General features: G+C 45.3%; 1 protein-coding gene and 1 long non-coding RNA gene across 2 annotated transcripts in view; one reads left to right on the top strand and one right to left on the bottom strand.

Moving 5' to 3' along the window:
- The window catches only part of LOC121924862, a 22,092-nt gene extending 616 nt beyond the window's left edge, over positions 1–21,476 (bottom strand). The window contains exons 1-3 of the long non-coding RNA XR_006102744.1: positions 20,772–21,476; positions 1,815–2,289; positions 1,057–1,138 (exon numbers count right to left, since the gene is read on the bottom strand). This is a non-coding gene — a long non-coding RNA (uncharacterized LOC121924862). The remainder of the gene's footprint in view (positions 1–1,056; positions 1,139–1,814; positions 2,290–20,771) is intronic.
- Positions 21,477–21,627: 151 nt separating this feature from the next.
- Positions 21,628–25,614, top strand: LBX1 (ladybird homeobox 1). Its single transcript, XM_042459425.1, has 2 exons — positions 21,628–22,579; positions 25,036–25,614. Exons 1-2 carry the CDS (start codon positions 22,213–22,215, stop codon positions 25,557–25,559), a joined length of 891 nt encoding a protein of 296 aa, XP_042315359.1. The 5' UTR covers positions 21,628–22,212; the 3' UTR covers positions 25,560–25,614.
- The last annotated feature ends 887 nt before the right edge of the window (positions 25,615–26,501 follow it).

Here is a 26,501-nt window from a genome sequence, read left to right as displayed (position 1 = left end):
TGCCAACCTCTTTCTTTCAGTTAGTCTCAAAGGGGCTACAAGATAATAATAATAATAATAATAATAATAATAATAATAATAATAATAATAATAATAATAATAATAATAATCTTTTATTTATATCCCGCCTCTCTGTCAATGACAATCGAGGCAGCTTAGACGTTAAAACTACACACAATCTCATATCCCCTATCCCACCCTCTAAATATATATAATATGTGAAGAGAGAAAGATCTCTCTAAATAAATAAATATATAATATGTGAAGAGAGAAAGGAATCAGGAAATTGGGGGGGGGGGGAGATTTGGCTGACTCCCGATTAGGCGACCTTAGACAGTCTTCCCAGCCTCAAACTCTTCCCCCATTTGTAATATAGCTATGAGGAAGACATCCCAAATCTGGCCTTTGTTTTTTGGAGTACAACTCCCTTCAGCAGTAGTAACTGATCCAGCCGGTCAGGCTGTTGGGATCTGTAGTCCAAAACATCTCCGGTGAGGGGAAGACTACTCTGATTATACAAGGCATGGCAAAGTGGCACGGCTGGATCAATTACTACGGCTGAAGGGAGTAGTAGTCCAAAAAAAAAAGCAAAGGACAAATTTGGGAAGTCTTCCTCATAGCAGTATTATAGATGGGAGAGAGGCTGGGAAGATTGTCTAAGGCCACCTAATCGTGCATGCAAGAAAAATGGAGTACATTCCAAAATAAAAGCTAAAAATACTCATAGAAATATACATTCATGCTCCTTAGTCATGCTTAAATTGGAGGACATCGTGGACTTCCTTCTGGACAGAAGACTGAAATGTAGGGCATGTCCTGGAAAAGGGGGACCTCTGGTTACCTTGCATCGGGATAACAGGCAGGGTGCATTTTTGAAGTCTGAAAGGGATACACACAGCTGTTCAGTCTAAGGAGATGGGATGCAAAAGATAACCGTCTTCATCTTCTGCAGCACAAGTAACAAGAACCTTGTGGCACCTTAAAGTCTAACACGTTAATTATGGCATAAACTTCCTCGGATTTAAAGCTGTCTTTATCAGAATAAGCAGCTCTTACCGGCTCTCAGCGATCTGGGTTACAACTTCCAATCTTCAACATCATTACTGGAATATAAACCTCTTTAGTTCAGTCTGTGAACCTAGAAGAAAAGGAGTTGCGTTGCAAGAAATTTAAACTTTAAGGACAGAAAGAATGCTTCCTAAATAACTCATCTTTAACACTATTTTCCTTTCCAGAAAGGCTTCGAAATGGTGCTAAGATCGTCTTCACGGGCAACTTACAACTTTGGGGCTTTAAGGTTACTTAGGAATAAGTACTACTACTCTTGCTAAACTTAAAAATGCGTTGGAACGGGTGGCACATTAGCTTGTTTCCGACCGGACTGTTAAGGTGTAATTTTTGTTAAAAGTCGTTTAACGTGAAGAGAGGAAAGAATAAATAAACTTCATTCAAGGGGCGAGATTTCAAAGTGCCTTCAGAATGCTGGGCCTTCCTTTCTTAAACTGTCAGCATCGACAAAACCGATCAAGAACAAGGAAGAAAGGAAGGAAGGAAGGGAAAGAGAAAGAGAAAGAGAAAGAAGGGAAAGAGAAAAAGAAAGGAAGGAAGGAAGGAAACATTCACTTCCTTCTTTGTGCTCAAGGAGAGAGAAAATGACCAGAGCAGCACTCAAGGGATTTATAGTTTGGGATTATCAATGTATATTCTGGAGAAAGGGAAAATACTCAATTTATGTGGGGGAACATGAAGGGTAGTTGATTTTTTTAAGGGTGCATTTTAAGAAGTCCTAAAGGAAAGGAAAACAGTGAACCCACCCCTGACCTTCTAGATGATTTTTAGGAGGCTTCTTTGTCTTCTGCCCATCTTTTGGCAAGGCTTTCAAACGCTCTTCTCATGGAGCTCGGCGTCGGGAGAAATTCGGAGCCGAAGGAAACCAGGGAAGACGTCTTCTGTGCCATACAACCAAACCCGACTTTTCTTCTCTCTAGACCCAAGCCGTATCTGTGCATTGAAAAGAAGAGCTCAGGTCCCGCTTTTCTTGGTCCCTTACCCCTGAAACCCAACTTTTGGACTCGGTGGCTTTCCGAAAAGCGTCCTTTCCCATTGAGATCGGAGATCCGGTGCCGATCCGGATTCACTTCCCTGGACAAGGGGGACCGGGACGTTCACAAAGTCACGCCGGGGCTCTGGTTCTGGTCTCCAACCAGATTTTTCGCAATCGGTTCGTGGGGTTCAAGGAGGTCGTTTTCTTCTTTGATCTGGACTGAGGCTGAGGCAGAAGAAGGAAAGCTGGAAAAGAAAGAAAGGGAAAGCGAATCACTGGGCCATTCCGAAATCCCTCTGACATTGAGCTCTCCCTCCCCCCCCCCCCCCCCCCCCCCCCGAAAGAGAAACCAGGCCTCTGTCCCCTCCGCCTTGGTCTGGAAACCTTCTGCCTCCTTTCCTCAGCCCCAAGGTCCAAAGAAAAGCAACTCCAGCATCGCTGGGACCAGGCCTTTTATTATTATTATTATTATTATTATTATTATTATTATTATTATTCCTGGTAATACAGACTCTAGCCTTCCTAACATAACAGTAATTTAGGAAGAGTTTAACCTCCATCGCTGAATCAAATTGGGATTCAACCCCCCAAAACGTTTTGGGATTTCAAATCTTGTAACCTTAATTGAATCAAACTGGGATCCATTCCTAAGCATGTGTCCAAGCATCCAGGAAAACTAAGCTGAAATCGCAGGGAGATTTCTGCCCTCCCCCCCCCCCATGAATTGCTCATAACCAGGGCTGCATCCACAATGGAGGAATAACCCGGTTTGGCACCGTTTTAACTCTTTTATGGTTCAAGGCTATGGAATTCTGCTCTGGGACCACAACAAACTCCAACTCCCAGAATTCTATAGCCTTGAGCCAGCAAAGAGTTAAAGCGGTGCCAAACTGAATTATTGCTCCAGTGTGGATACAGCCCACATTTGTAAACATAATAAAGATGTTAAACTAAAAGGGCAGGAGAGCCCCAAGGTGTAAACAAACTTCAATACACCGTCAGACATGGTTGGCTTACATTGCTGAGCCTGCAAGTTGTTGTTTGAAAGACTTAGGGCTTCATCCGCACTGCAGAAATAACAAGGCTTGACACCACTTTAACTGCCATAGCTCCATGCTATGGAATTCTGGGAATTGGAATTTGTCGTGGCACCAGAGCTCTCTGACAGAGAAGGCTACATGTCTCTCAATACTACAGAACCTCGAATACCATAGCACTGAGCCAGGGCAGTTAAAGTGCTGTCAAATAGGATGATTTCTGCAGCTCCGGATGATGTATTTCCGAAAATAAGAGCATTCAGGTTTGGCTAAAAACATCGGACCCAGGATCAGCATCATAAGAAATACGGGGAGGCGGCTGATCTATGAAAATCTGCCCCCCCCCCCTCCGGACTGCTGCTGGATTATGAAATGGTGGAAGAGCGAAAGAAGCCTCCTTTCTCCCTTCAAAACTTGTTAAACAGGCCCTGGCCTGGTCTGGGTGAGCTGTATTTCCTGCAGAGAGTAATAAATGTGCAGCATTCCTCAGCCACGAAAATGCATAGATGGAAACCACCTCTGATGGTGACCAAAGGTGTTCCCCCCCCCCCCCAGCTCTTTCCTTTCTTCCAGGCCCCCAAATGAAGAGGGTCCTGGCTCTTAATTTTCCAAAGTGGTGCTTGGTTGTGGTTTTGGTGGACTGGCCTTTCATCTCCCCCTCCCTCACTTTGGGGGCTTGAGCCATCCAAGTAAAGTGACCACCCCCTTCTCCTTCTGTGTCATGTCTTTTTAGATTGTAAGCCTGAGGGCAGGGAACCGTCTAACTAAAAAGATTGCATGTACAGCGCTGTGTAAATTTACAGCGCTTCATAAATAAAGGTTAATAATAATAATAATAATACCCTATTGAAACTATTCAACTTGAGTAGAATTAACCCATCTAGCTCAATACTGTCAAGTCTGACTGGCAGAAGCTTTCTCCAGGGCTTTAGGCAGCAGTCCTTCTTGGCCTTACTTTGTAGTGGTTGTGTGTACTCAAGAAACTTCCAGTTTATGGGAGTTACCCTTATAGTTGGCAAGATTTGTTCAGGGGATGTTTGTCTGCACCTTCCTCTGAGGCTGAGAGAGTGTGACTTGCCCAGCATCACCCAGTTGGTTTCCAGGGCCAAGTGGGGTTCAAGCCCTGGTTTCCAGAGGCCTAGTCCAATGCTCAAACTACTGGTCCTACCTGGACATCCCTGGTGTTCCCTAGTGGTCATCCATCCAAACCTGGTCTTGCTTAACCTCCAAAATCAGTTCAAGTAATCACAGCGTTCAACTCTGTACTGATTTCCTTGGGATTTACTCCCTGGAAAATATCAGGCAAACCTTTCTAGGGATTTAGCTGTGTTAGTTTGGAAAATCCCTGCAAAGGGATCTTGTAGCACCTTTGAGACTAACTGAGAGAAAGGACGAAGTTGGCAGCATGAGCTTTCCTAGACTTGAGCCTGCTTCCTAACATGCATTTGAGGAAGTAGGCTCAAGTCTACCAAAGCTCTCGCTACCAACTTCTTTCTTTCAGTTTGTCTCAAAGGTGCTACAAGATCCCTTTGCAGACTGACTTTCCAGGGAGTGAAAGGGTTGTTGGAGTCTATAGAACTGAGAGTAAGGGGTGGTGCCTTGCTCATAGCTGCATTGATTATCTCTATGGTCTTTTGGTCAGTGTGACTATGAAGAGGTCACTTCCTCCCACTCTATTAAAGGTTAAGAGTTTTTTGACCTTTTGTTCTCGGCCTTCTTCTCCTTTCTGCCTTGGTTCAAGATGGATGCAGCCACAAGGCTGTCTCTCTAAGGAGGGCTTTTCTTCTTATTTGCATGCATAGGGGTCAGCTATAGGGACCCCTTTACCACAGTATAGTTTTCTCCACTGATTACTGACTTTCCTAGATCCTAGAACCTAGGAACCTAAGAATTCTCTGTAACAATAAAGTCAAGTCTTATTTTTACCTTACTAATGTATCTTGTTTATTTACCAGAAGCTTAGATACATGCTGTTGGATCGCACTCTGCTGCTGCTGCACTTAATATATCAAATCCCAAATTTACCAGTACTATTTCCAACAAGGGTAACTCCTTTGGTGCAGCTGAGATCAAAAATATCTCAACTATCTGAAGACGCTGAGAAAACATTTCATACTCTTTACATATCTTGGTGAACATAAACAATGGTCCAAAACACACTGCAGCAATAATCCAGTTTGAGACCTCTTTAACTGCCCTGGCTCAATGCTAGGGAGTTTTGTGAGACATTTAGCCTTCTCTGTGAGAGAGCTCTGATGTCACAATAAACTACAGTTCCCAGGATTTCGTATCACTGAGCCAGGGCAGTTAAAGTAGTCTCAAATAGGATTATATCAACAGTGTGCTTTGGGCATAACTTGATAAAGGGCTCCAGGGCAATGATCTGGCCAGTTACTGTTCTGACCAGGTGTGAATCATTCTTGGCCTTTGCAATCCCTCCACGCCACTTGCCCAACTCCTAGGAGACTAATTTATACTGTAGATATGGAACCGATTACTGTAGGTTTACCATTTGCCAGGAAAAACAGGACAATCCCCAATTTTGAAAAATGTCCCCACCAACAGGGCCAGTTGAAGCAACAAACTACAAATCCCAGAATGTAAATTGACGACAATGTATGAACAAACAACAACTTGCAATACAGTGGGACCTTGGTGTATCTGCTGGGGTTTGGATACAGGATTCCCCCCCCCCTTGGATTCCAAAATGTGTGGATCTTCAATTCCCATTATACAGACTTGCATAGTCAAATTGGGGCCCTTATATAAAACAGCAAAATCAAGGTGCTTTTTTTGGAACTTGTATATTTTTGGAATATTTTGAAGCCCAGACTGATTGAATCCATGGATATGGGGGGAGGGGGGACTGACTGAATGAAATGTTAAATATCAAAGTGTGGGGGGCTTTTTATAGGCTGTGGGGTGTTTTGATTAACTGCCCCAATCCTGTCTTGTATACTTTTGTCCTTCTTTTGTGGAAGAGAATGATGGCTCAACAGAGTTTATTACAAACTGGGTTGAGGGAGAACTCAGAAGTGGGCTTGCCTGAAAATGCTTGTCTTCCTTTTGTATTTTAAAGGCCCTTTCTAGTCCTGCTGACTTTGATGAGGTGACACATCTATCACACACACACACCCCATTCGTTTCTTTCAAAGGGAAATACTGGGCCTTGAGAATAAGCACAGAGCAGCCCATGTGGCCCAGGCTCTGGTTTTTTAAAGTTTCTCCGTGGCTGAGCTAAAAATCGATCCTGAGCCTTGGAAAAGGTCACCATAAAAACATACCTCCTGCTACCTTGATCTTATTTCTCTGCAACATACAAATGCTTCGCTGGAAAGGCTGGTGACTTTTAAACACACACACACAAACACACACGCACACACACACACAAATGTATGCCTTGGAGCTCTCAGTTCTGGGTCCCCCTCCCATCAGTAGCCTTGAATATGATCCACCGGCAGCTTCTCCTCTACGCAAGATCCTTTGCAATGGATGAAGAACTAGGCTGCATCCACACTGCAGAAGTAATCCAGTTTGACACCACTTTAACTGCTATGGAATTTTGGCAATTGTAGTTTGTTGTGGCACCAGAGCTCTCTGACAGAGAAGGCTTGAATGTCTCACAAAACTACAATTCCTTAAATTCCCTAGCATTGAGCCATGGCAATTAAAGTGGTGTCAAGATGGATTGTTTCTGCAGTGCAGATGCAAACAACTTTTAAGTAACTCTGGTCCAAAACACACTGCAGAAATAATCCAGTTTGGGACCACTTTAACTGCCCTAGCTCAATGCTAGGGTATTCTGGGAACTGTAGTTTTGTGAGACATTTGGCCTTCTCTGTCAGAGAACCTTGGTGTCACAATAAACTACAATTCCCAGGATTCCCTAGCATTGAGCCAGGGCTGTTAAAGCTGTCTCAAAGTGAATTGTTTCTGCAGTGTGTTTTGGACCTCTGATGAAAACAGGCAAGCATTGTGTGTTTTTTTTAAAAATAGAAATTTTAATTTTAATTTAAAAAGAAAACTAGGGCCTCTTTTTTTTCCCTCCCACTAAACCTCACCACTCTTCAGCATTTTAGAGACTCAAGCGAACACCACTCTTGGAGTAGCATTAATGCTTGTAGCTGTATCTTCTTTTTGGAGAAGGGGGCTGTCTTCCTCACAGATGCATTGATTATATCTATGGTCATTTAGTCAGTTTGATTCTGTGAAGAAGCCACTCCCTGTCCCTCTACTCTTCTCTGGGGGTTAAGAGTTTTACAACTCTTTGTTCAGCGTCTCTTCCTCTCTCTGCTTCCAACCAGCATGGACTAGACACAAGGCTCTCTCTTTCTAAAGCTGTTTCTTCTTACTTACTTACTTACTCACATGGAGATCAGCTTTTAGGGATCTCTGTACCAAAGTAGGTTTTCTATACTGGTTAGTTATTTTTGTAGAACCTAGATGTAACCATAAAGTAACTTTCTCTTTACCTACCTATGCATCCTGTATACCAGAAGCTCTGATCTAACCCTTTTACTGTACTAGATACCTGTGGGGCACGTGCTTGCTGCTGTTGCTACTGCTGAACTAAGCTTACCATTTTTAACTGCTGGAGTATTAGCATCAATGCTTGTTTTGTAGATCTATGTTTTCTTTCCTTGAGAAGGGTGTGTGTGTCTTCTAGCAGGAACATTGATGTATATCTTTATGGTCATTTGGTCAGTATTGCTTGTGAAGAGGTCACTTCCCAAACCCTTCCTTTTTCTAAGGGTCTATACAGTTTATTGCCCTTTGTTCTCTGTCCTCTTCCTCTCTCTGCTCTCTCCAAGTATAGACGTAGAAACCAGGTTACGCTACTAAATATGTTTTTTCTTCTTACTTACACACAGGAAGAGTCAGTTCTAGGGACTCTTCTGCCAAGCATCATTTTCTCTACTGGTTTTGTAGAACCTAGATGCAGCAATAAAGCAAGTTTCTAGGGACTCTTCTCCCAAGTATAGATTTCTCTACTGATTTTGTAGACCCTACAAGAGGTAGCAATAAAGCGAGATTCTTTTTACCTACTAATGTAACCTGTTTATTTACCAGGAGCTCAGATCTAGTTGTTTTTACCAAATACCTGTGGAGTACACACTTGTTGCTGTTGGTGTTAAACTTTCTTAACCACAAATAACCAAAACCACAATTTTCTAACACTAACAACCACAGCCCCCAAAGGCAGATGTTTGGGAAGCAGTGGTGTTACACACATCCTGTTAGGGTGTCTCCCTATTGACGCCACTGGTGGGCAGTCAATGTCAGCCAAGAAAGCAGCCCCAAGAGCCTTGTTGAGGTGCTGCTTGTAGGATGTCTTCTTCCTCCTCCTTGTGGCTGCCTTTCCTCTGCCAGCCTTCTGTCTGTCCTTTGAGCCTCCTGGCCTCGGGGCTCCTGGACTGGGCTGTCTCTGGGAGCCTGAGCCAGGGAAGGCTGCCCTTGGAGCTGGAGGGGCTTCCAGGGAAGGGGAGGGGAGGGGAGGGTTTGTCCCTCCGGTCTGGGACGGGTGTCCTGACGGCAGAAGTCACATTGCGTCCCTCCGACCTAACAAACTGAGAGACAGGCAGGAGGGATCAGCTCCCCGGCTGGGCAAGGAGGTGTCACTTGTACGCAGTCACTTTGGCCATCAACACTTGGATGATTTATGCTTTCGCCTTTAATTATATTTCTGTGACAGGTGGCGCCTCCCTGGACAAAAGCGAGCAGAGGTCAGCCAAGATGAAATGGCACTTTATCAATCCTGAAATACAACGGGGCTGAGAAGGGCCAGCAGACTTGCTAGAGCTCCACAGAAAACTCCCTGTGTATGAGAGAGAGAGGGATGGACTGTCCACACTGCAGAAACCATCCAGTTGGACACCACTTTGACTACCACGGCGCAATGCTAGGGGACTGATAGTTATGGGTCCAGTTCTAGGCACCACAATTAAGGATGTTGACAAACTGGAGCTTGTGTCCAAAGGAGGGCCATCAAAATGGTGAAGGGCATGGAAACCATGCCTTATGAGGAAAGGCTTTTAGGGAGCTGGGGATGTTTAGCCTGGAGAACAGAAGGTTAAGAGGTGATATGATAGCCCTGCTTAAATATTTGAAGGGATGTCATATTGAGGAGGGAGCAAGCTTGTTTTCTGCTGCTCCAGAGAACAGGACCCGGAACAATGGATGCAAGCTGCAGGAAAAGAGATTCCAGCTCAATATTAGGAGAAACTTCCTGACAGTAAGGGCTGTTCGACAGTGGAAGAAACTCCCTCGGAATGTAGTGGAATCTCCATCTGGATGGCCATCTGTCAGGGATGCTTTGATTGAGAGTTCCTGCATGGCAAGGAGGTTGGACTGGATGGCCCTTGTGGTCTCTTCCAACTCTATGATTCTATGATTCATTGTGAGCCATCTCTGTCAGAGAGCTCCGGGGCCACAATTCGGAGGCAAGTCAAGTTTCCTAAGGCTACAGCCTTTGTTTAGGAAACAAACTCTGGGATTTATAGCTTTGTGAGATATTTGGCCTTCTCTGTCAGAGATCTCTGGGCCCCCCACAAAGTACAGTTCCCAGGATTCCATAGCATCGAACCACAACAGTTAAAATGGTGTCAAACTGGATTATTTCTGGAATGTGGATACAGCCTCGCTTGCTCCCTTTCACCTCCTCTCCAGATTTACAAGGATCCGGGGTGGGCTTGGCGGTGGGGGAATCAAAGTCAAATGTAGGTATTATCTTTAAACAAGTAACAGGAGGAACAATAGCAGGTCAGGAGAAAGGCCATTTATTGTGGGGAGGAGGAACCTAACTTTGAGAACTGAATGTTTGCAAATTAGAGATCAAGGAAAGAACTTTTTATCCACAAGAAAGCAAATAAATCTATTCTTCAGGCTCCTGGGGTAAGGAATATGTGGACCTCCAGAAGTAGTTTAGTGGTGGATTTTCCCACTAGCAGGGGTTAGACTAATGGGTCCCTTCCAGAGCCTTGATTCTGTGTCACTGTACTGCAGATCCCCTGACCTTCACATTGACTATACTGGTTAGGGCTGCTGGAGTTGCAGTCCAACACAGCCACATATCGGACTCCTGACTTAAACTAGCAGGGCACATGTCTATCAACCTTAGTCCACCACACTCACATTTCACCTCGAATGCTAAGCATTGCTGTGTACCTCAAGTCACCTGAGACTTATGGCGCCCCTAAGGCCATATCATGGGGTTTTCTTGGCAAGATTTGTTCAGAGAAGGTTTGCCTTTGACTTTCTCTGAGGCTGAGACAGTGTGACTTGTCCAAGGTTAGCCAGGAGATTTCCTGGGCTGGGCAGGGATTCTAATCCAGCACTCAAACCACTACACTACCCTGGAGACGTCTCTAAGGTTAGATAACATTCATTGACTAGATTGGGATTTTCTTCTCAGTACAAGATGTATAAGATTGCCAAGTTTGTGAGAGAATGGTCCATAGAAGTGAATGGGAGTAAATCAATTTTTGATCCAGATGCTTTGAAACTATGAGTTGGGTTGTTTATTGTTAGTATGTCTTACTGGACATTCGCCAGAGCTCCAAACACAAGGAACCTCCTCTCCTTTCCCCTCGGAAACACATGGCATCTCACTGGCCAATGGTCTTATAGTGGGAGTCAATGGCTGCATCTGGACTGCAAAAATAATGCAATTTGACACCGCTTGAAGTGCCACAGCTCAATGCTATGGAATCCTGGGATACACATCCCTTGATTCCATAGCACTGAGCAGTGTCAAATTGCATTATTTCTGCAGTCCAGATGAAGCCAAGGAGGACCTGAAAATCCGCTACAAAGGAATTTAGCTCAGAGTTTTTACAAGCATTTTTTTAAAAGCCAAACTGAATCCATCAAGATAAAAGAGGTTATTGGGAAGCTCTTAGAGGGTCTTACAGAGTCCTAGTGAAAAGGAATGGGGTGGTGGTTACATCATAGTATGGGTGCTTAACCCTGCAGCCTTAAGATTTTTGCCTTTCACGCTTCTTCTCTGCCTGGCTGATTGGATTTCTTGGCCATCTTTAAACTCAAGAGGGCTCTCACCCAAATGATACTGAAGTCATTTCAGAGTAAATTGCCTTGACAATTAAGGCCTCTGCTCCCAGAGACCTGGGAGGCCTTTTGGAGGGAGCACTCACCATCCCCAAGAGGAATACAATCCTCAGACTTGGTGGCCCTGTCTAGACTTCCAGACTTGAGACTCCAAATTGCCTTCATAACACTTCTGTTCTGTGCCAGGGCAGTGGACTTGGTTTGTCCCTTCACCATTGCCAGGTTGTAGGCTTCAGTTTCTGCCTTTGCCTTTGATCTGGTTTGCCCCACTGCTTCTGGGTGTACCTGATCTCTGTGTTTAAAAAACAAATCGAAACTTTGTCCAATAAAGAGTGGTTCTGTCACAAAAACCCTGGGAATTCTGAAAAGCACAATTCTCTAGATCCAGGATCTCAGGGGATGTTTTAGTTTGAATTCTCTGCTCTTCTGACTGGTGACAATGATTTTCTGCCCCACAGCCATTTCCTAGGGTTAACCTGAAGTCACTTCTGCCTTTGCCAAACCTCCCTTTCCCAGACTGGTGCCCTTCAGTTATTCCAGACACTGCTTCCATCCTTCCCATACATGGATGTCTGGGGTGATAGAAGTTGTGGTTCAACACATCTGGAAGAAGCCAGGTTAGGATGAATGCACAAAATGAACCTGCCTCAGGACTGTTCTTAGAAGACTGAAAGATTACTGGGCTGGTTAAACCTCAAGATCTCAAGGCCTAGTTTGACAGATATGGGGAATGGCTGGATATTTTAAATGTCTCCCTCTCCAGCCAGAGGACAGAAATGCAACTTTGGAATTGAAATATGGTAAAATAAATAAATAAATAAATAAATCTTAATATTCTGTTCTATCCAAAGAGTCCAAAATCGAGATAGTGGAAAGATGCTGTAGGAAAAAATACTTCTTTACAATAATTTTGTTTTCACAGTTCCTTCCAGTAGGAAAGAGGTTAAAATCAAGCAGACACCCCCCCCCCATTGCAATTCCCAGCAGCTCCAGTTTACAGTGAAGTTTCAGATCACTAGTATACAGGGCTGCATGCTTTTCATCCTTCAGTAAAATGATGAACAAGAAGCCAGCTCCAAATAAAGTAAGTCCCAAGAACTGCAATAACATGATCAGGCTCTTTTAAGTAAGTATGGTCCCAGAACATGATTATGCCATATGTACTCATGTTTCTCGAGTTTTTCAGAATCAAAGTCCTGACAAATGAATTTGCTATTGTTGTGCCTTCAGGTCAACTCAGACTCTGTCACTCTGTCCTAGGGTTGGGGATTTGGGGGGGGGGGGGTGTTTTCCCCAATATTTATTCAAAGGAGCTTTGTCATTGCCTTCATCTGAGGCTGAGAGGTGCTGACTTGCTCAAGATCCAAATGCTCATTTAATGAGTATCCATGACTGAACCCAGATTTGAATCCTGGTCCCACAGAGTCCTAGTCCAATGCTCAAAGCATTGTAGATGAGCATGAATATCCTCTCGTATAAATATAAGGCTGTAATGGTTACTGGTCTGTTCTAAACCTCCTGACTTTCTAATCATCTTGACTCATATAACTGAGCACCACTCTTTTCTCATCTGAAAAACATGCCACTCAGGGTTTCAGTTCTGAGCCATATTCAGGGGCAGCTATGCTGGCCATACAGCAGAATAAATCAAAATCCAAAATTCACAAAAGAGTTAACCTTTATTGGCTAACGAAAATGCACAGAAGCACATAATGCAAAAGTTTTAGATTAGTGGTTCCCAAACTGTTTTGAATTTCAGCTCCCAGAATTCCTGACCATTGGTCAAGCTGTCTGGGGCTTCTGGAACCTGAAGTCCAAAACACCTGGAGGACCAAAGTTTGGGAACCACTGCTTTAGATGCTCCACTGGCTTCATCAAGCAAAAGGTGTTTAAAATCATACAAGAGGGAAGTGAGGGTTGGAACTTAATTCTGAGAGGTTTCTACCTCCAACAAAGGTAAAACTTTTTTTCACTATAATTGGCTGAGTTTTACCAATACAACACTTAAAGGTTTTTCCAGGTGTAGCAATACAGAGACTTGATGAGAAATTCAATGTTTTCTGACTTGTGGCTTCACAAAAGGCAGAGACACCCTGGGTCCAAAAAAGAATTAGGGCTGCTAACGGACTTTAAATTTTACTGTCCTTTGTCTAGATCCTCACATGGTCAAGAAGGGAGTGAGATCCCACCAAACCAACTGAACTACAGCAGAGACAACATCTGATACAAATCTAGGCCTTTTTATTCCTATATGATTTTAACTGATGAAGAAACCCGGTGGTGCTTCGAAAGCTTTTGCATTATGTGTTTTTGTGCATTTTGGTTGGCCTACAAAAGGTATTACTCTTCCGAAGATTTTGTTTTATAATTCTGAACCAGTGTCAACTGAAGTTTCACCATTGGCTTCGGTACGCAGGATGTGGATTGTACCTAATCCAGTTTATTTCCTTTGAAGTCTTATTGATTTAATGAAAATTTATCATAACATGTACATGTAGTTTAGTCTCCCAGAATTTACAGATTTTATTCCCAAGCAAGTTGACATAAAATTGCATCATGTCCACAAGCCTCTTACTTTTGAAAGCCAAGCCATTACAATCAATAGACATTTCCCTATTGACTTCTTTGGGATGTAGCCTTGTACCACCAGCCTTTTGATCTTAAAGCTGGCTTAGTGATATGAGTTTAGAACCAGTAGCCTCATAGTATAATGTATACCTAAAGTCATCCCAGTCCCGAAATCATTACTTCCAATTAGGTTTCATTAATGTCAGCTTTATAGACATCTTCCCCATCTCATGTGTTATTCCATTGCTATGGTAACTCCAGAGCAAACTACCTACTTCAAGCTGTTCCCTTTTGAGCATGCCTGGCATCAATCACACAGTGATAACCAGAACACCAAGGACATCCATCCCATCATCCTTTGCAGTCAAGTGCTGGCATTTTTGAAAATAAATATTCTCAGCCCCAGCCCTTTTGTTGTTATGGCCCTTAAGGCGACTCTAAGGGGTTTTCTTAGCAAGATTTGTTCAGAGGGAGGTTGTCATTGCCTTCCTCAAAGGCTGAGAGAGTGTGACTTGCCCAAGGTCAGCCACTGGCCAAGCAAGGATTGAAACCCTGGCCTCCAGAGTTGCAGTCTAACCCTTTAATCACTGCATCATGCTGCCTCGATTTCCAACCCTACTATTGTTTAATAAAAGAGATCCAGCACTTAGTTGCCATGTAGGATGCTACCACACTGCAAAAATAAAACAGTTTGACACCACTTTAACTACCATGATGCAATACTATGGAATTCTGGGACCTGTAGTTTTGTGAGACATTTCACCTTTCCTGTCACAGAGATCTGGTGCCCCACCAAACTACAAATCCCCAAATCCCATAGGATGGAGCCACCCACAGCACTAAAAATTGGATAAGAACTGCATTATTGCTACCGGGTAGATGCACTCTTGAAGCAGCCCAAACAGGGTCACCACAGTCCAAAACACACTGCAGTTTGAGACTGCTTGAATTGCCCTTTCTCAGTGTTAGGGAATCCTGGGAATTATAGTTTGTTGTGGCATCAGAGGTCTCTGACAGCGAAAACTCAATGTCTCACAAAACTACAGTTCCCAGAATTCCCTAGCATGGAGCCAGGGCAGTTCAAGCGGTCTCAGGCTGGATTATTTGTGTTGTGTGTTTTGGCCCCAGGTCCTATTTTGTGAGACATTTGGCCTTCTCTGTCAGAGAGCTCTAGTGCGCCCCAAATACTGCAACACTCAGAATTCCATAGCATTGAGTCATGACAATTAAAGAGGACCAGACGTCCTCTTTTCCTTGTCCTCCAGTTCAACCTTCTGCCCAGGAAGAATTCCAAAACGTCTTCCATTTTGAAAATGACTATGAAACATGAATTTCTATTGGGTTTTTTTTTTCCTATCGCAATTGCTATTCTATTGCTCCGTTTTTCTCGGACGTCCTACATTTTGTGGTGCCTTGTCTTCCTTTGCGATTAAGACATCTGGTTTCTCTTCAGAAGATTGCTCAGCTTCTCTGGCTTCTTACAAAAAAGAACAGCAGTATCTGAGAAGTCAGAGGTACCTGAGCCTTGCCTGGTCCTGGTCGAAGCCATGCAGAGCCTTATCTTTCAGATTGCTATGGATTAAAACGAAACTCCCTCTTCGAAACCCCAAGTATTGCCACTATTCCAAACTCAGTGGTGGAAATAGGCGACCCTCAGCCCAAACCTACTCCAAACCTGGGAATCTACATTTCCCCCAGATCTCTCCAGGCCTGCCACTTGCCACCCATTTGCATCACTGGTTCAAGGAAGCTCTGGAGAAACAAATCGTTTCTGATTTAGACCCGAAGACGAACCTATCACAGGGTTTTCTTGGCAAGTTTCTTCAGAGGGGGTTTGCCATGGCCCTCCTGGCTCTCCAACTGAGCCTGCTCTCCTAGATACAGTGTTTTAGGAATTATAAAATATAGACAGAACAAGCCAAAGGTTTCTAAACATCCTTTAAAACACACCCAGCATTGTTTCTCGCTTTGTTGGTGGCTTGATTTAATGAAGCGGTGAATAAGAGTGAGCTTAGGCACGAATATTAGTGCATTGGTGTGGGAGCCAGGACCAGCGACAGGAAGCCCTCTGAATCTAGTTTTATTTCCCAGCTTTGAATTTTTATTCTGAGTCTTGGGGGGGGGGGCAATGCAAGGCTTGTCGGAAGGTCTCGCGAGAGCGAGAAGTAGGAATATTCAGCATTTCGACTGTGCCAATGGTTTACAAGGCTACGTGGGGTGGATTTATTCGAGGTCTTTTCATTTATTCGGGCTAAGTGCAAAGCTGTGCAAACCATATTCCCAAAGTCTGCGGGGTGCTTGCTGAACAAGCTGATCTGAACTAAGAACATGCCATCTGAACTAAGAACAAAATTAGCAAAATGCAGGCCTATGGATAACATCTTCAGTTTTACTTCTTTCTTTCTCCTGTATGGTTTTTAACACCTTGCCTGAGGAAGAAGCCAGTGGAACTTCGAAAGCTTCAGACATGTATTTTGTGTATTTTTGGTAGACTCAATAAAGGGACCACTGTTTGGTGGGTTTATAATATTATTACTGCATTGGCTATATGGCCAACACAGCTACCCCTGGATGTACCATATATACTTGGCTGTAAATTGACCTCATGTACAAGTCAAAGGCAGGTTTTGGGGCCAAAATTATGTATTTTGATATGACCCATGGATAAGTTGAGGGTAAAACTAAAGGCTGGATGGATGAGAGAAAAGAGGGGACCCATGCTTCCCAAGATGTCCCCAGGATGGACTAAGCTCTTGTCTTTTACCACTCTATTCAGCAAAAGGGGATGCTCCATATATATATATATATATATATATATATATGAGTTAAAGTACAATGACCAGTGGACAAGTCGACCCAGGTTTTTTGGGGTCAATGTCTTGACTAAAATTTCTAGACTTTTACATGAGTATATACAGTAAGCTGGTCTGGTATTTCAAAGACAGGACCCTGATCTAAGGGGGCATGCAAGTGGAAATAAATCCCTAAGATATCTAGGAGGGCAGGCTAGGCTGGAAAGCTTGAACTTTGGATTGGGTTCGAATCTCCTTTTGGCTATGAAAACCGACTGGGTGCCTTTGGGCAAGTCACACTGTCTCACACTCAGAGGATGGCAATAGCAAACCCCCTCTGAAACGTTGCCAAGAAAATCAAGTGATATGGTCATCATAAGTCAGAAATGACTTGAAGGCCCGCAGCAACGAGTACGACAACAATATAGAAATGTTTGTGTGTATTGGGGGGGCATCGCCTGTCGATTTATGGCGACCCCATGGATTTCATAGGGTTACATAATACACAAAACCACCGTGATGTACTGGTTTGAGCGATGGACTACAACTCTGGAGGCCAGGGTTGGAATCCCATCTCGGCCATGGAAACCCACTGAGTGACCTCAGGCAAGTCACACTCTCTCAGCCCCAGAGAAAGGCAAACCTCCTCTGCGCAAATCTTGCCAAGAAAACCCAGCGACAGGTTTGCCTTAGGGTCACCGTAAGTCGGAATAAAGGTACACAACACCGCCTTGAATCCCTATATTGGGAGAAAGGCGGGATATATATATATAAAAAAATAACCGCAATAACAAACAAGCAAGCAACAACAAAGCGTCTTCTTCCTACGCCCTCTTTTTGGTAACACAACCTTGTACCAGGCATAACATCCAACCTATATAGACAAAGGTTGCCTTCGTACTGCAGAAATAATCCGGTTTGACCCCACTTTAACTGCCCTGGCTCAATGCTATGGACTCCTGGGAACTGTAGTTGGTTCTAGCACCAGAGAGGAGCCTGCGATTTTTTTTAGTCTAGAGAGGAATCCGTCAGGGATTCTAATGGGTTCTCCTCTGTGTGTGTGTGTGTGTGTGTGTGTGTAAGAAAGACAACGCAACCATTTGTCAATGCAGGGGAAGGCGAAGGAAGGGGGAACAAGCCCTCTCGGCGAAGCCCAGAAAGGTGCCTAAAAACGATGGAGATTCAGGGTAATTTCTTCTCTCTGCTCCCCTAATCTCCTCGCAGTATTTGATATGATGAATAACCCAATATAGGCCTTTAAAAATAGGTCACTGCATAAAGAGACTCCCAGAGAGCAATAAAGAAGGTGTGCGAGGGCGCTTTCAAGAGAGAAACCCTTAGCCTTTCTCAAGGTTTGTTGGCTGACAGCGAGAAGTTGAGGACAAGAGAGCAGCAGCTTTGTAGGGGAGAAAGGAAATAACCCCTTTTGAGACCGCTTTAACTGCCCGGGCTCAGTGTTAGGGAATCCTGGGATTGGTAGTTTATTGTGGCACCAGAGCTCTCTGAAAAGAGAAGGCTCAATGGCTCACAAAACTACATGTCCAAAACACACTGCAGACATAATCCACTTTGAGACCGTTTTAACTGCCCTGGCTCAATGCTAGGGAATTCTGGGAACGGTAGTTTTGTGAGGCATTTAGCTTTCTTTATCAGAGAGCTCTGGTATTACAATCAACTACAATTCCTGGGATGCCACAGCACTGAACCAGGGCAGTTAAAGTGATTTCAAACTGGATTATTTAGGCAGTGTGTTTTGGACCTGAGCTGGGGGGGACACCACTGGGCTTTATGATAAGCGGTTTTGTGTGTGTGTGTGTGTGTGTGTGTGTGTGTGTATTAACACAAAAGTAGAAGCACATTATATATATATATATATATATATATATATATATATATATATATACTTAAACCACTATGCAAAACTGCCCCTCATGTAATCATTAGTTTCTTGTACCAGAGGCTGGATGGCCATCTGTTGGGGGTGCTTTGATTGTGAGTTCCTGCAAGGCAGGAGGCTGGATTGGATGGCCCTTGTGGTCTCTTCCAACTCTGTGATTCTATGATTCTATACTACTATACATATATGTATTTTATATATATATAGTGTGTGCTTCTACTTTTGTTCCTGCTTACGAGAAGAGGTCTTGGAGGGATTTATGGAATTTTCCTTTTACAGACATGAAATTTCAGGAACAGATAATAAATAAGAAGCTATTGGGGGGAGGAATTGTATATTTCCTCTTCCTTCTGCCTAGTAGTGAAATGCAAAGGGAGAAGCAGGGGGGGGGGGGGAAAAGAGGGAGGGAGGGGGAGGCGGGGAAGGGGAAGGGGATCCCAGGAAACCATTTGTGGAAAGCTCCCAAGATCAACAAACCCCGGATAGCAGAGGTGAAAGAGTTTCCTTCGAAACTGGCTGAGAAATACTCATTCCACCCCATTCTTGCCTCTCTATCATCCCGACTAGATGACCTCAGGAAGGGTGGAGGGTGTGGTTTGGGTGGTGAAATGAAAGCCCTCTTCCAGGTAAACCAGTTTCCATGGGGGGCGGGATCCCTCTGTTTATAAACAAAGGACCTCGGAAAGAGACCTTTATCGTTTCCCCCTTTCGAAAGCGACCTTCTCCCGACTGCATCCGCACGGCAGAAATAACCCGGTTTGATACCACTTCAACCACCATGGCTCCATGCTATGGAATTCTGGAAACTGTAAGTTGTGGCAACAGAGTTCCCTGATAAATAAGGCTAAACCTCTTACAAAGTTACATTTTTCACAATTCCACAGCGTAGAGCCATGATTGTTCAAGGGGTGTCAAACCGGATTATTTCTGTCGTGCGGATGCAGCCTTAGCCAGGCGAGATCGCTTTCGAAAAGGTGGGGAAACGACAGAAGGGTCTCTTTCCGAGGTCCTTTGTTTAGAAAGAGAGGGGACTCCCCTCCCTTTCCGTGGAAACCCGTTTACCGTTCAATTCTGGGAATGGTTGTTTTGTGAGCCATTTCGCCTTCTCTGTCAGAGAGCTCTGGTGACATAACGAACTACAGTTTCCAGAATTCCACAGCATGGAGCCATGATGGTTAAAACGGGGTCAAACCGGATTATTTCTGCCGTGCAGATGCAGCCTAAATTTCGTGCGATCGCCCCCCACCTCCAATGGTTTTCTTCTTTGTCCCCGACATCATCACATCTCTCCCTCCAAGGGAGCAGAGACTCCCACAGCCCCCTTTTTGGAGACCCCCGACTCACATTGGGGAAAAATGGAAACCTTTCAGCCTCGTTGATTTCTTAGCCTCTATCATGCCCCCCCACCCTCCAAAGAGCAGTGTTTCTGGTTAAGCTTTTGAGCTATGCCATTGAAAAAGAGAGAAGCGGGTGAGGGAGAGAGAAAGGGGGGGACCCTTCCTTGTCAGGATCATCTGGAGGTTTTAAGGGAAATGAAATATGTGCCTTCCATTCTTCGGTGGCCCTTTGCTCTTGAATTATAGCACAGAAGGCTTTCGCTAGAGCTGTAGGGGGACCCTGCGTCGCCTTCCTTGGCTCTCCTCTAGGTATTAGCAGCGGTGATATATTTTCCTAAAGACTGTGCCCAGCTCTGTCAATATACCACCTTCTCTGATGTCCGGAAAATATTATTATTATTACTATTATAATTATTACCCTGCTTGAGCCCAGTGGTTTCACACAAAGGCTGGAAAGAAACAGTAGGAACCAAGAACAGCTGCCGCCTGTTTTGCTATACTAATGGGGGGGGGGGGGGACAGGAGGTCGCCATGTTAACTTGGATCAGGAGGCAAAACTCCTACACCAGTACATGAAACAGGTCAGTATTTGAAAATCGGGTCATATATGTGTGTGTATACACACACAGACACACACATATGCAGATCTCAGCCATAAATTGTTCCAAAATTAGTTTAATAACGTACACAAGCAAACACACACAACCCTCCCTCTTCTTCTGTCTGTGTGGATCAACAGACACAAGAAGCAGTCCCTCTCAAAGGTCCTTTCGAAATTTACAACGCACTACAGAAAGTTTTATTTCCTGGCTCCTCGTTGTTTATGGTTCCCTAACGTTTAAATCACATGTGTACACTCTGTCTGTCTGTCTATATATTTATAACAATGCATCTAAATGAAAGGTCCAGCCCCAGAACTTCGAAACAAACCGTGCTTATCAATTCGAAGTAAAAGGAAACCAAACGCGTCCACAAGATGGAAATCACCTTTTCAATGAAATAACAACAACAACAAAACAATTATCACCTTACCTGGTGATCTGTTGGTGCCTTCTCTCTCTCTGGTTGGAAATTATAATAATAAAAAATGAAAAATGACTAATCATTATCATCATCAAAGACTTTGGGGGGGGGCGGGGGTGGGAAGGAAAGAGGAGAGAAGATAATACAGAATTTAAAAGGACCAATAATAATCATATTCAAAGACTTTGAAGGTTGGGGATGGAAGAGGGGAAGAGAAGAGGAGAGAACAATAAAAATTAAGAAGGACTAATAATCATCCTAATCAAAGACCTAGGAGAGGGGAGAGGGGAAAGAGAAAAAATAATACAATTAAAAAGGACTAATAATCCTCCTAATCAAAGACTTAGGAGGGGGGAGGGAAAGAGGAGAGGAGATAATAATAAAAAATGAAAAAGGATTAATAATCATCCTAATCAAAGGCTTTCGGAGGCTGGGGGTGGTTGAGGAAAAGGGGAGAAATAAAAATTTAAAGAAGGGCTAACAGTCATCCCAATTAAAGAGTTGGGGGGGTGGGGGTGGGAGAAGGAAAGAAAAGAGGAGAACCTAGAGGGGGGGGGGAGGGGGGAAAATATTGATAGGGTTTGAGTAAGGGTTATTTAATTTTTCCCTCCCGCTCCCCCCCGCCCGTTCCAACCCCACTGTATTATCCTGATGCAATAAAGCCAGGCGGTAATGCAATTTTAAAATATCTATATCTATATATATATATCTTTCTCTCCCCGTCCCAGCAAATGGTGGGGACGGGAGATGACAAGTGTGTTTCGACATGATCATTCAAGGGGGCTCCTCCTCCTCCGCCTCCCCTCCGCCTCCCAATTAATGGCCTAAGCAAGGGGCGAGAGCCTGCGTTGGCCAGAGTGGCGAGAGAGCCAGCGAGAGAGAGAGAAAGAGAGAGAGAAAGAGAGAGAGGCGGCGGGGGCCCCGAGTGCGGCGGGATCGCCTCCCCATCAAGCATCACTTGTTAGCAAGAGTCAAGTACCTCCGACTCTCTGCCTCTCGGCGCCTTTTTTGCGAAGAAGAAGAAGAAGAGAGAGAAAGAGAAGGCAGCTCTGGGACGGTTTGGGGGGTGGGTGAGGAGGGGTGGGTGGGGGTGCCTCCTAAAAGAGGAGCCAGGCAGAGGAGAGGCGAGAAGCGTTGAAGAAAGCCAACGGGACAAGAGCCGGGTGGTTCCTGCGGGCGTCGAAGGTGGGCCACCTGGTTCTCTTGGCCTCCTATTGAGAGGGGTTGGGGGTCCCGAAGGTGTTGGGGAGGGGGCTCGATTTCTTCTCCCCCATCCCTCCCCAACACCCCTCTCCGCCTCTTTTGAGGGCTTTCAGAAGAAGAAGAAAAGGAGGGAAAAAAGGAAGAGTCAGGAGAAGCAAAAGGAAGGGAGCTTTCTTGGTGTTGGGAAAGGCAAGGACCCCCCCCCCCAACTCCTGGACGGCCCCCTTCCCCCGTCCGACGGCCAAGGATGACTTCCAAAGAGGAGGGGAAGGCGGCCTCGGTGGTGGAGGAGCGCCGGAGGAGCCCCCTGGACCATCTGCCCCCTCCGGCCAACTCCAACAAGCCCCTGACGCCCTTCAGCATCGAGGACATCCTCAACAAGCCCTCGGTCCGGCGGAGCTACGCCATCTGCGGCACCACGGCCCACCTCCTCTCCTCCGCCGCCGCCGCCGCAGCTGTCGCCGCCGCCTCCGGGCCGGACAAGCACCCTCCGGCCGCCCTGCCCCTGGCCAGCCGGGCCCTCCTCGCCCAGACCTCGCCCCTCTGCGCCCTGGAGGAGCTGGCCAGCAAGACCTTCAAGGGCCTCGAAGTCAGCGTCCTCCAAGCCGCCGAAGGTAAGAACCCTCCGCCTTCTCTGGGACAGCAGACCCACACACACTTGGGGGAGAGCATCACCTTTACCTGTCTGCCTTTAAACCTTTATGCTATGGGGAAAGGATAGTTGGAGAGGAAGGGGGTCTGTCTGTGTCCCAACTTGGCCCGATTTTTTGAAAAGTGCTGCAAGACACCTTCCAGAAATCCTTCCCCATCCTATTCTTCCATCTTCCATCCTTTCGCAGGTCGGTCAAATGAGTAGCGCCAGCTTGTTGGGGGCCAGTTGGCTTAAACCGCGTAGGGAGTACGTAGAGAGATCTTGTAGTAGCACCTTTGAGACTAACTGAAAGAAAGACATGGGTGGCATGAGCTTTCCTAGACTTCAGGCTACCTCAGTCTACGGCCTCGATGCATTTATGTAATTTCCAAATGTATGTAGAGAGCTCTTGTGGCATCTTTGAGACTAATCGAAAGAAAGAAATCGGCAGCCTGAGCTTTCCTAGACTTCAGTCTGCTTCCTCAGATGCATTTATGTAATGTCCAAATATATGTAGAGAGATCTTGTAGCACCTTTGAAACCATACCTTTGCATTCTTGAGCTTCGGGAGTGTTCGTTCACTATGAAGCGGTATAGACATGAACTTGCTATTGCTACAGGCAACACTTTTCCTTCAACTCCCCTCTCATTCTTTCCCAGGACCCCTTATCTTTATAGATTAAGCAACCTACGCCTGGAAACTCTGTGAGTCCTCCCCCCCCCCCATCTTTTCTGGTCGGTTTCCCGGCCACCCACCCGAAAGAATTCAAAGCTATAGCCGCGTTAGTCTGTAGCATCAGTAGCACTTTTGGGGACTCATACATCCGACAGGCATCTCCGTATCTCGCCCCCCATCATCCTGACGGCTGTTAAGACGCTGAAGATAAGATGAGGCCTCTTTTCTGAATGGAAAAGTACTCCCGGGAAGAGCAAAGGTCCGCGCGAGACGGTTTTGGACTTTTCTTTTTAAGGCAAAAGCCTCCTTCAAATGAACGAATGCGCTTCAAGGAAGGCACTGAAAGCGGGGGAGCTGTCACAAGTATTTGTTTAAGGGCCTGGTACTGGTTTGGTTTGGTTATTTTTTAAAAGTGGGGACGCCCTGGAATTTAGGATGTCTGCCCTCAGATTTGTGGTGCCTTTTGCTCCTTGTTTGGGGGAGAGAGGAGAAGTGGACTCAGTGCGTCTCTCTAGGTGTGTGTGTTGTGTTTCTTGTCTATGTATGTGTGTGAGAGAGAAAAGCCTTGTTCTGCCAATTTGTAGGAAGGGATGGGATGACAATATTTGACTGCTTGAGGAGGGGAGAAGCGGAGAAGTGAGCTGCCTACGTCTCTCTGTAGGTGTGTGTGCTGTGTTGTGTGTGTGTGTGTGTGAGAGAGAGAGAGAGAGAGAGAGAGAGAGAGAGAGAGAGAATGAAAAGCATTTCCATGTTCCACCTTTTTTCAGGAAGGGATGGAATGACAGTACTGTATTTGGCTGTTCGTGGGAGAAAGGCGAAGAAGTTGGCTTTGTGCGTCTCTCTCTAAATGTTGCGTGCCTGAGAGAGAGAGAGAGAGAAGCCTTCTTCTGCCTATTTGCAGGAAAGGAAGAGATAACAATAGTTGGCTGCTTGGAGAGAGGGGGGCGGAGAAGTGGGTTGTGTGCGTCTCTCTGTACCTGTGTGTTGTGTTTTGTGTGTATGTGTGTTGGAGAGGGAGGGACAGAAAAGAATATTGAAGGAGAGAGAAAGGCAAAGAAGTTGGTTGTGTGAGTCTTCCTGTAAGTGTGTGTTGTTGTGGTTATGTATGTGTGTGTGTGAGAGAGGGGGGACTGGAAAGCCTTCTTCTGCCTATTTGCAAGAAGGGATGGGATGACAATATTTATCTGCTTAGGAGAGAGAGAGAGAGAAGTGGGCTGCATGCATCTCTCTGTATGTGTGTGTTGTGTGTTATGTGTCTGAAACAGAGAGAATAAGAGAGAGCAAGTGAAAAGCCTTCTTCTGCCTATTTGGAGAAAGGGTAGAAATGACAATATTTAGCTGCTTGAGGGAGACAGAAAGGCAGAGAAGTGGGTTGTGTGAGTCTTCTTGTAGGAGAGTGTTGTGTTTTGTGTGTATGAGACAGAGAGAATGAGAGGGGGACTGAAAAGCCTTTCTCTGTCTATTTGTAGGAAGGTTAGGGCCGACAATATTTAGATACTTGAGGGAGCGAGAAAGGGAGAGAAGTGAGTTGTGTGAGTCTCCCTGTACGTGTGTGTTGTTGTGGTTGTGTGAATGTGACGAGGGGGGATGAAAAGCCTTCGTCTGCCTATTTGCAGGAAGGAAGGTGACGACAATATCTACCTGCTTGAGGGAGAGAGATGAGGCAGAGAAGTTGGTTGTGTGAGTCTCCCTGTGTTGTGCTGTGTGTGTGTGTGTGTGAGAGAGAGAGAGAGACTGAAAAGCCTTCTTCTGCCTCTTTGCAGGAAGGGATGGGATGACCATCTTTGGCCAGAGGCAGACCCCCAAGAAGCGGAGGAAGTCCCGGACGGCCTTCACCAACCACCAGATCTACGAGCTGGAGAAGCGCTTCCTCTACCAGAAGTACCTCTCCCCGGCCGACCGGGACCAGATCGCCCAGCAGCTGGGCCTGACCAACGCCCAGGTCATCACCTGGTTCCAGAACCGGCGGGCCAAGCTCAAGCGGGACCTGGAGGAGATGAAGGCGGACGTGGAGTCGGCCAAGAAACTGGGGCCCGGCAGCCAGGTGGAGCTGGTGGCCATCGCCGAGCTGGAGGCCAGCCCCGACGGAGGGAGAGCCGAGTCCCGGTCCCTCTCGCCCCCCGCCGCCGCCGCCGCCCCCCACCGCCCCAAACACGGCCTGGAGGGCGGCCACGGGGGCGGCCTCCGCCTCTCCCCGACTTCCCCCCTCACGGACCAGCCGGCGGGCAGCAGCAGCAAGGACTCCTCGGAGGACGACGAAGACGTGGAAATCGACGTGGATGACTGAGGGGCTTCCCCCCTCTCCCTCCTCTTTACCTTTTCTGCCAACAAAAACAATCCAAGAAAGAGTTCCCCCCTTTGGACCCATTTCCAAGGAGCGAAAACTGAGCTTCCTAAGATGCCGGACTTTAAGGAGAACTGCGACTCGGGGCTTGCTTCCTTGGCATTTCAAAGGCAGAGAGCAGTTAGTTGTTGGGTTTTTTAAAAAGATAAAATAAAATAAACAAACAAAAGCAATAAGCAATATGAAATAATCACCATTATTATTATTATTATGATAATTATTATTATTCTTGTTATGATTAAGGTAGGCCTATCCCCACATTATTTCTTCTTTCCTCCTCTTCGGAACGGTGCAATGATGGATAGCTTCTGTATAAATATTTAAGGGTATCGACTCGACTGGGTACTTCCAATATTATTTTTAATTTTTTGGAGGGTTTGATTTTTAATATATATATATGTCTATATATAACGATACACTTCTTTTATTGTTTATAAAAGAATCCGTTAGCCTCCTTGATTCTTGGTTAGAAAGTACTTTTGAAAAGGTTTTCTTCCTTCCTTCCTTCCTTCCTTCCTTCCTTCCTTCCGTCCTTTCAATACACTCCATGTGAGATTTTAAGTTAGGCTGCTCCTTTATTTTTTCCTCCCTTGCATGTATGTTCCCTCTATGCACGTCCTTTATTTTCATTTCATTTCGTTGGTTTGGTTGTTTAGTATTTTATTTTTATTTTTCTGGGATACTGGGGGGGGGGGGGGGAGGGTATGGTTTCTATTGCAAGTTTAAATATATCTTTTCTTTTCCCTTCCCCTCCCAACCCTTCAGCACCTAGGACTTGGTCTCCAATGAGATTTCTGCCTCATTTTACCAATTAAAAGCTATTTTTACCATTTGCTGCTACTGTTGTGCTTTTATTAAGGAGATTTTAAAAAGAAGAAGAAGAAG

The sequence above is a fragment of the Sceloporus undulatus genome, chromosome 3 (assembly GCF_019175285.1).
Source record: "Sceloporus undulatus isolate JIND9_A2432 ecotype Alabama chromosome 3, SceUnd_v1.1, whole genome shotgun sequence".
Classification (NCBI taxonomy): domain Eukaryota; kingdom Metazoa; phylum Chordata; class Lepidosauria; order Squamata; family Phrynosomatidae; genus Sceloporus; species Sceloporus undulatus.
Note: the sequence above shows the minus strand (reverse complement) of the source record. Positions and strands in the feature narration are given on the sequence as shown.

What these genes read in the sequence shown, in the direction of transcription:
- LBX1 (XM_042459425.1), top strand. Translation starts at nt 22,213, where the DNA reads ATGACTTCCAAAGAGGAGGGGAAGGCGGCCTCGGTGGTGGAGGAGCGC. An exon ending in CGTCCTCCAAGCCGCCGAAG is followed by an intron (nt 22,580 to 25,035) that starts GTAAGAACCCTC and finishes GCCTCTTTGCAG; the next exon opens with GAAGGGATGGGATGACCATC.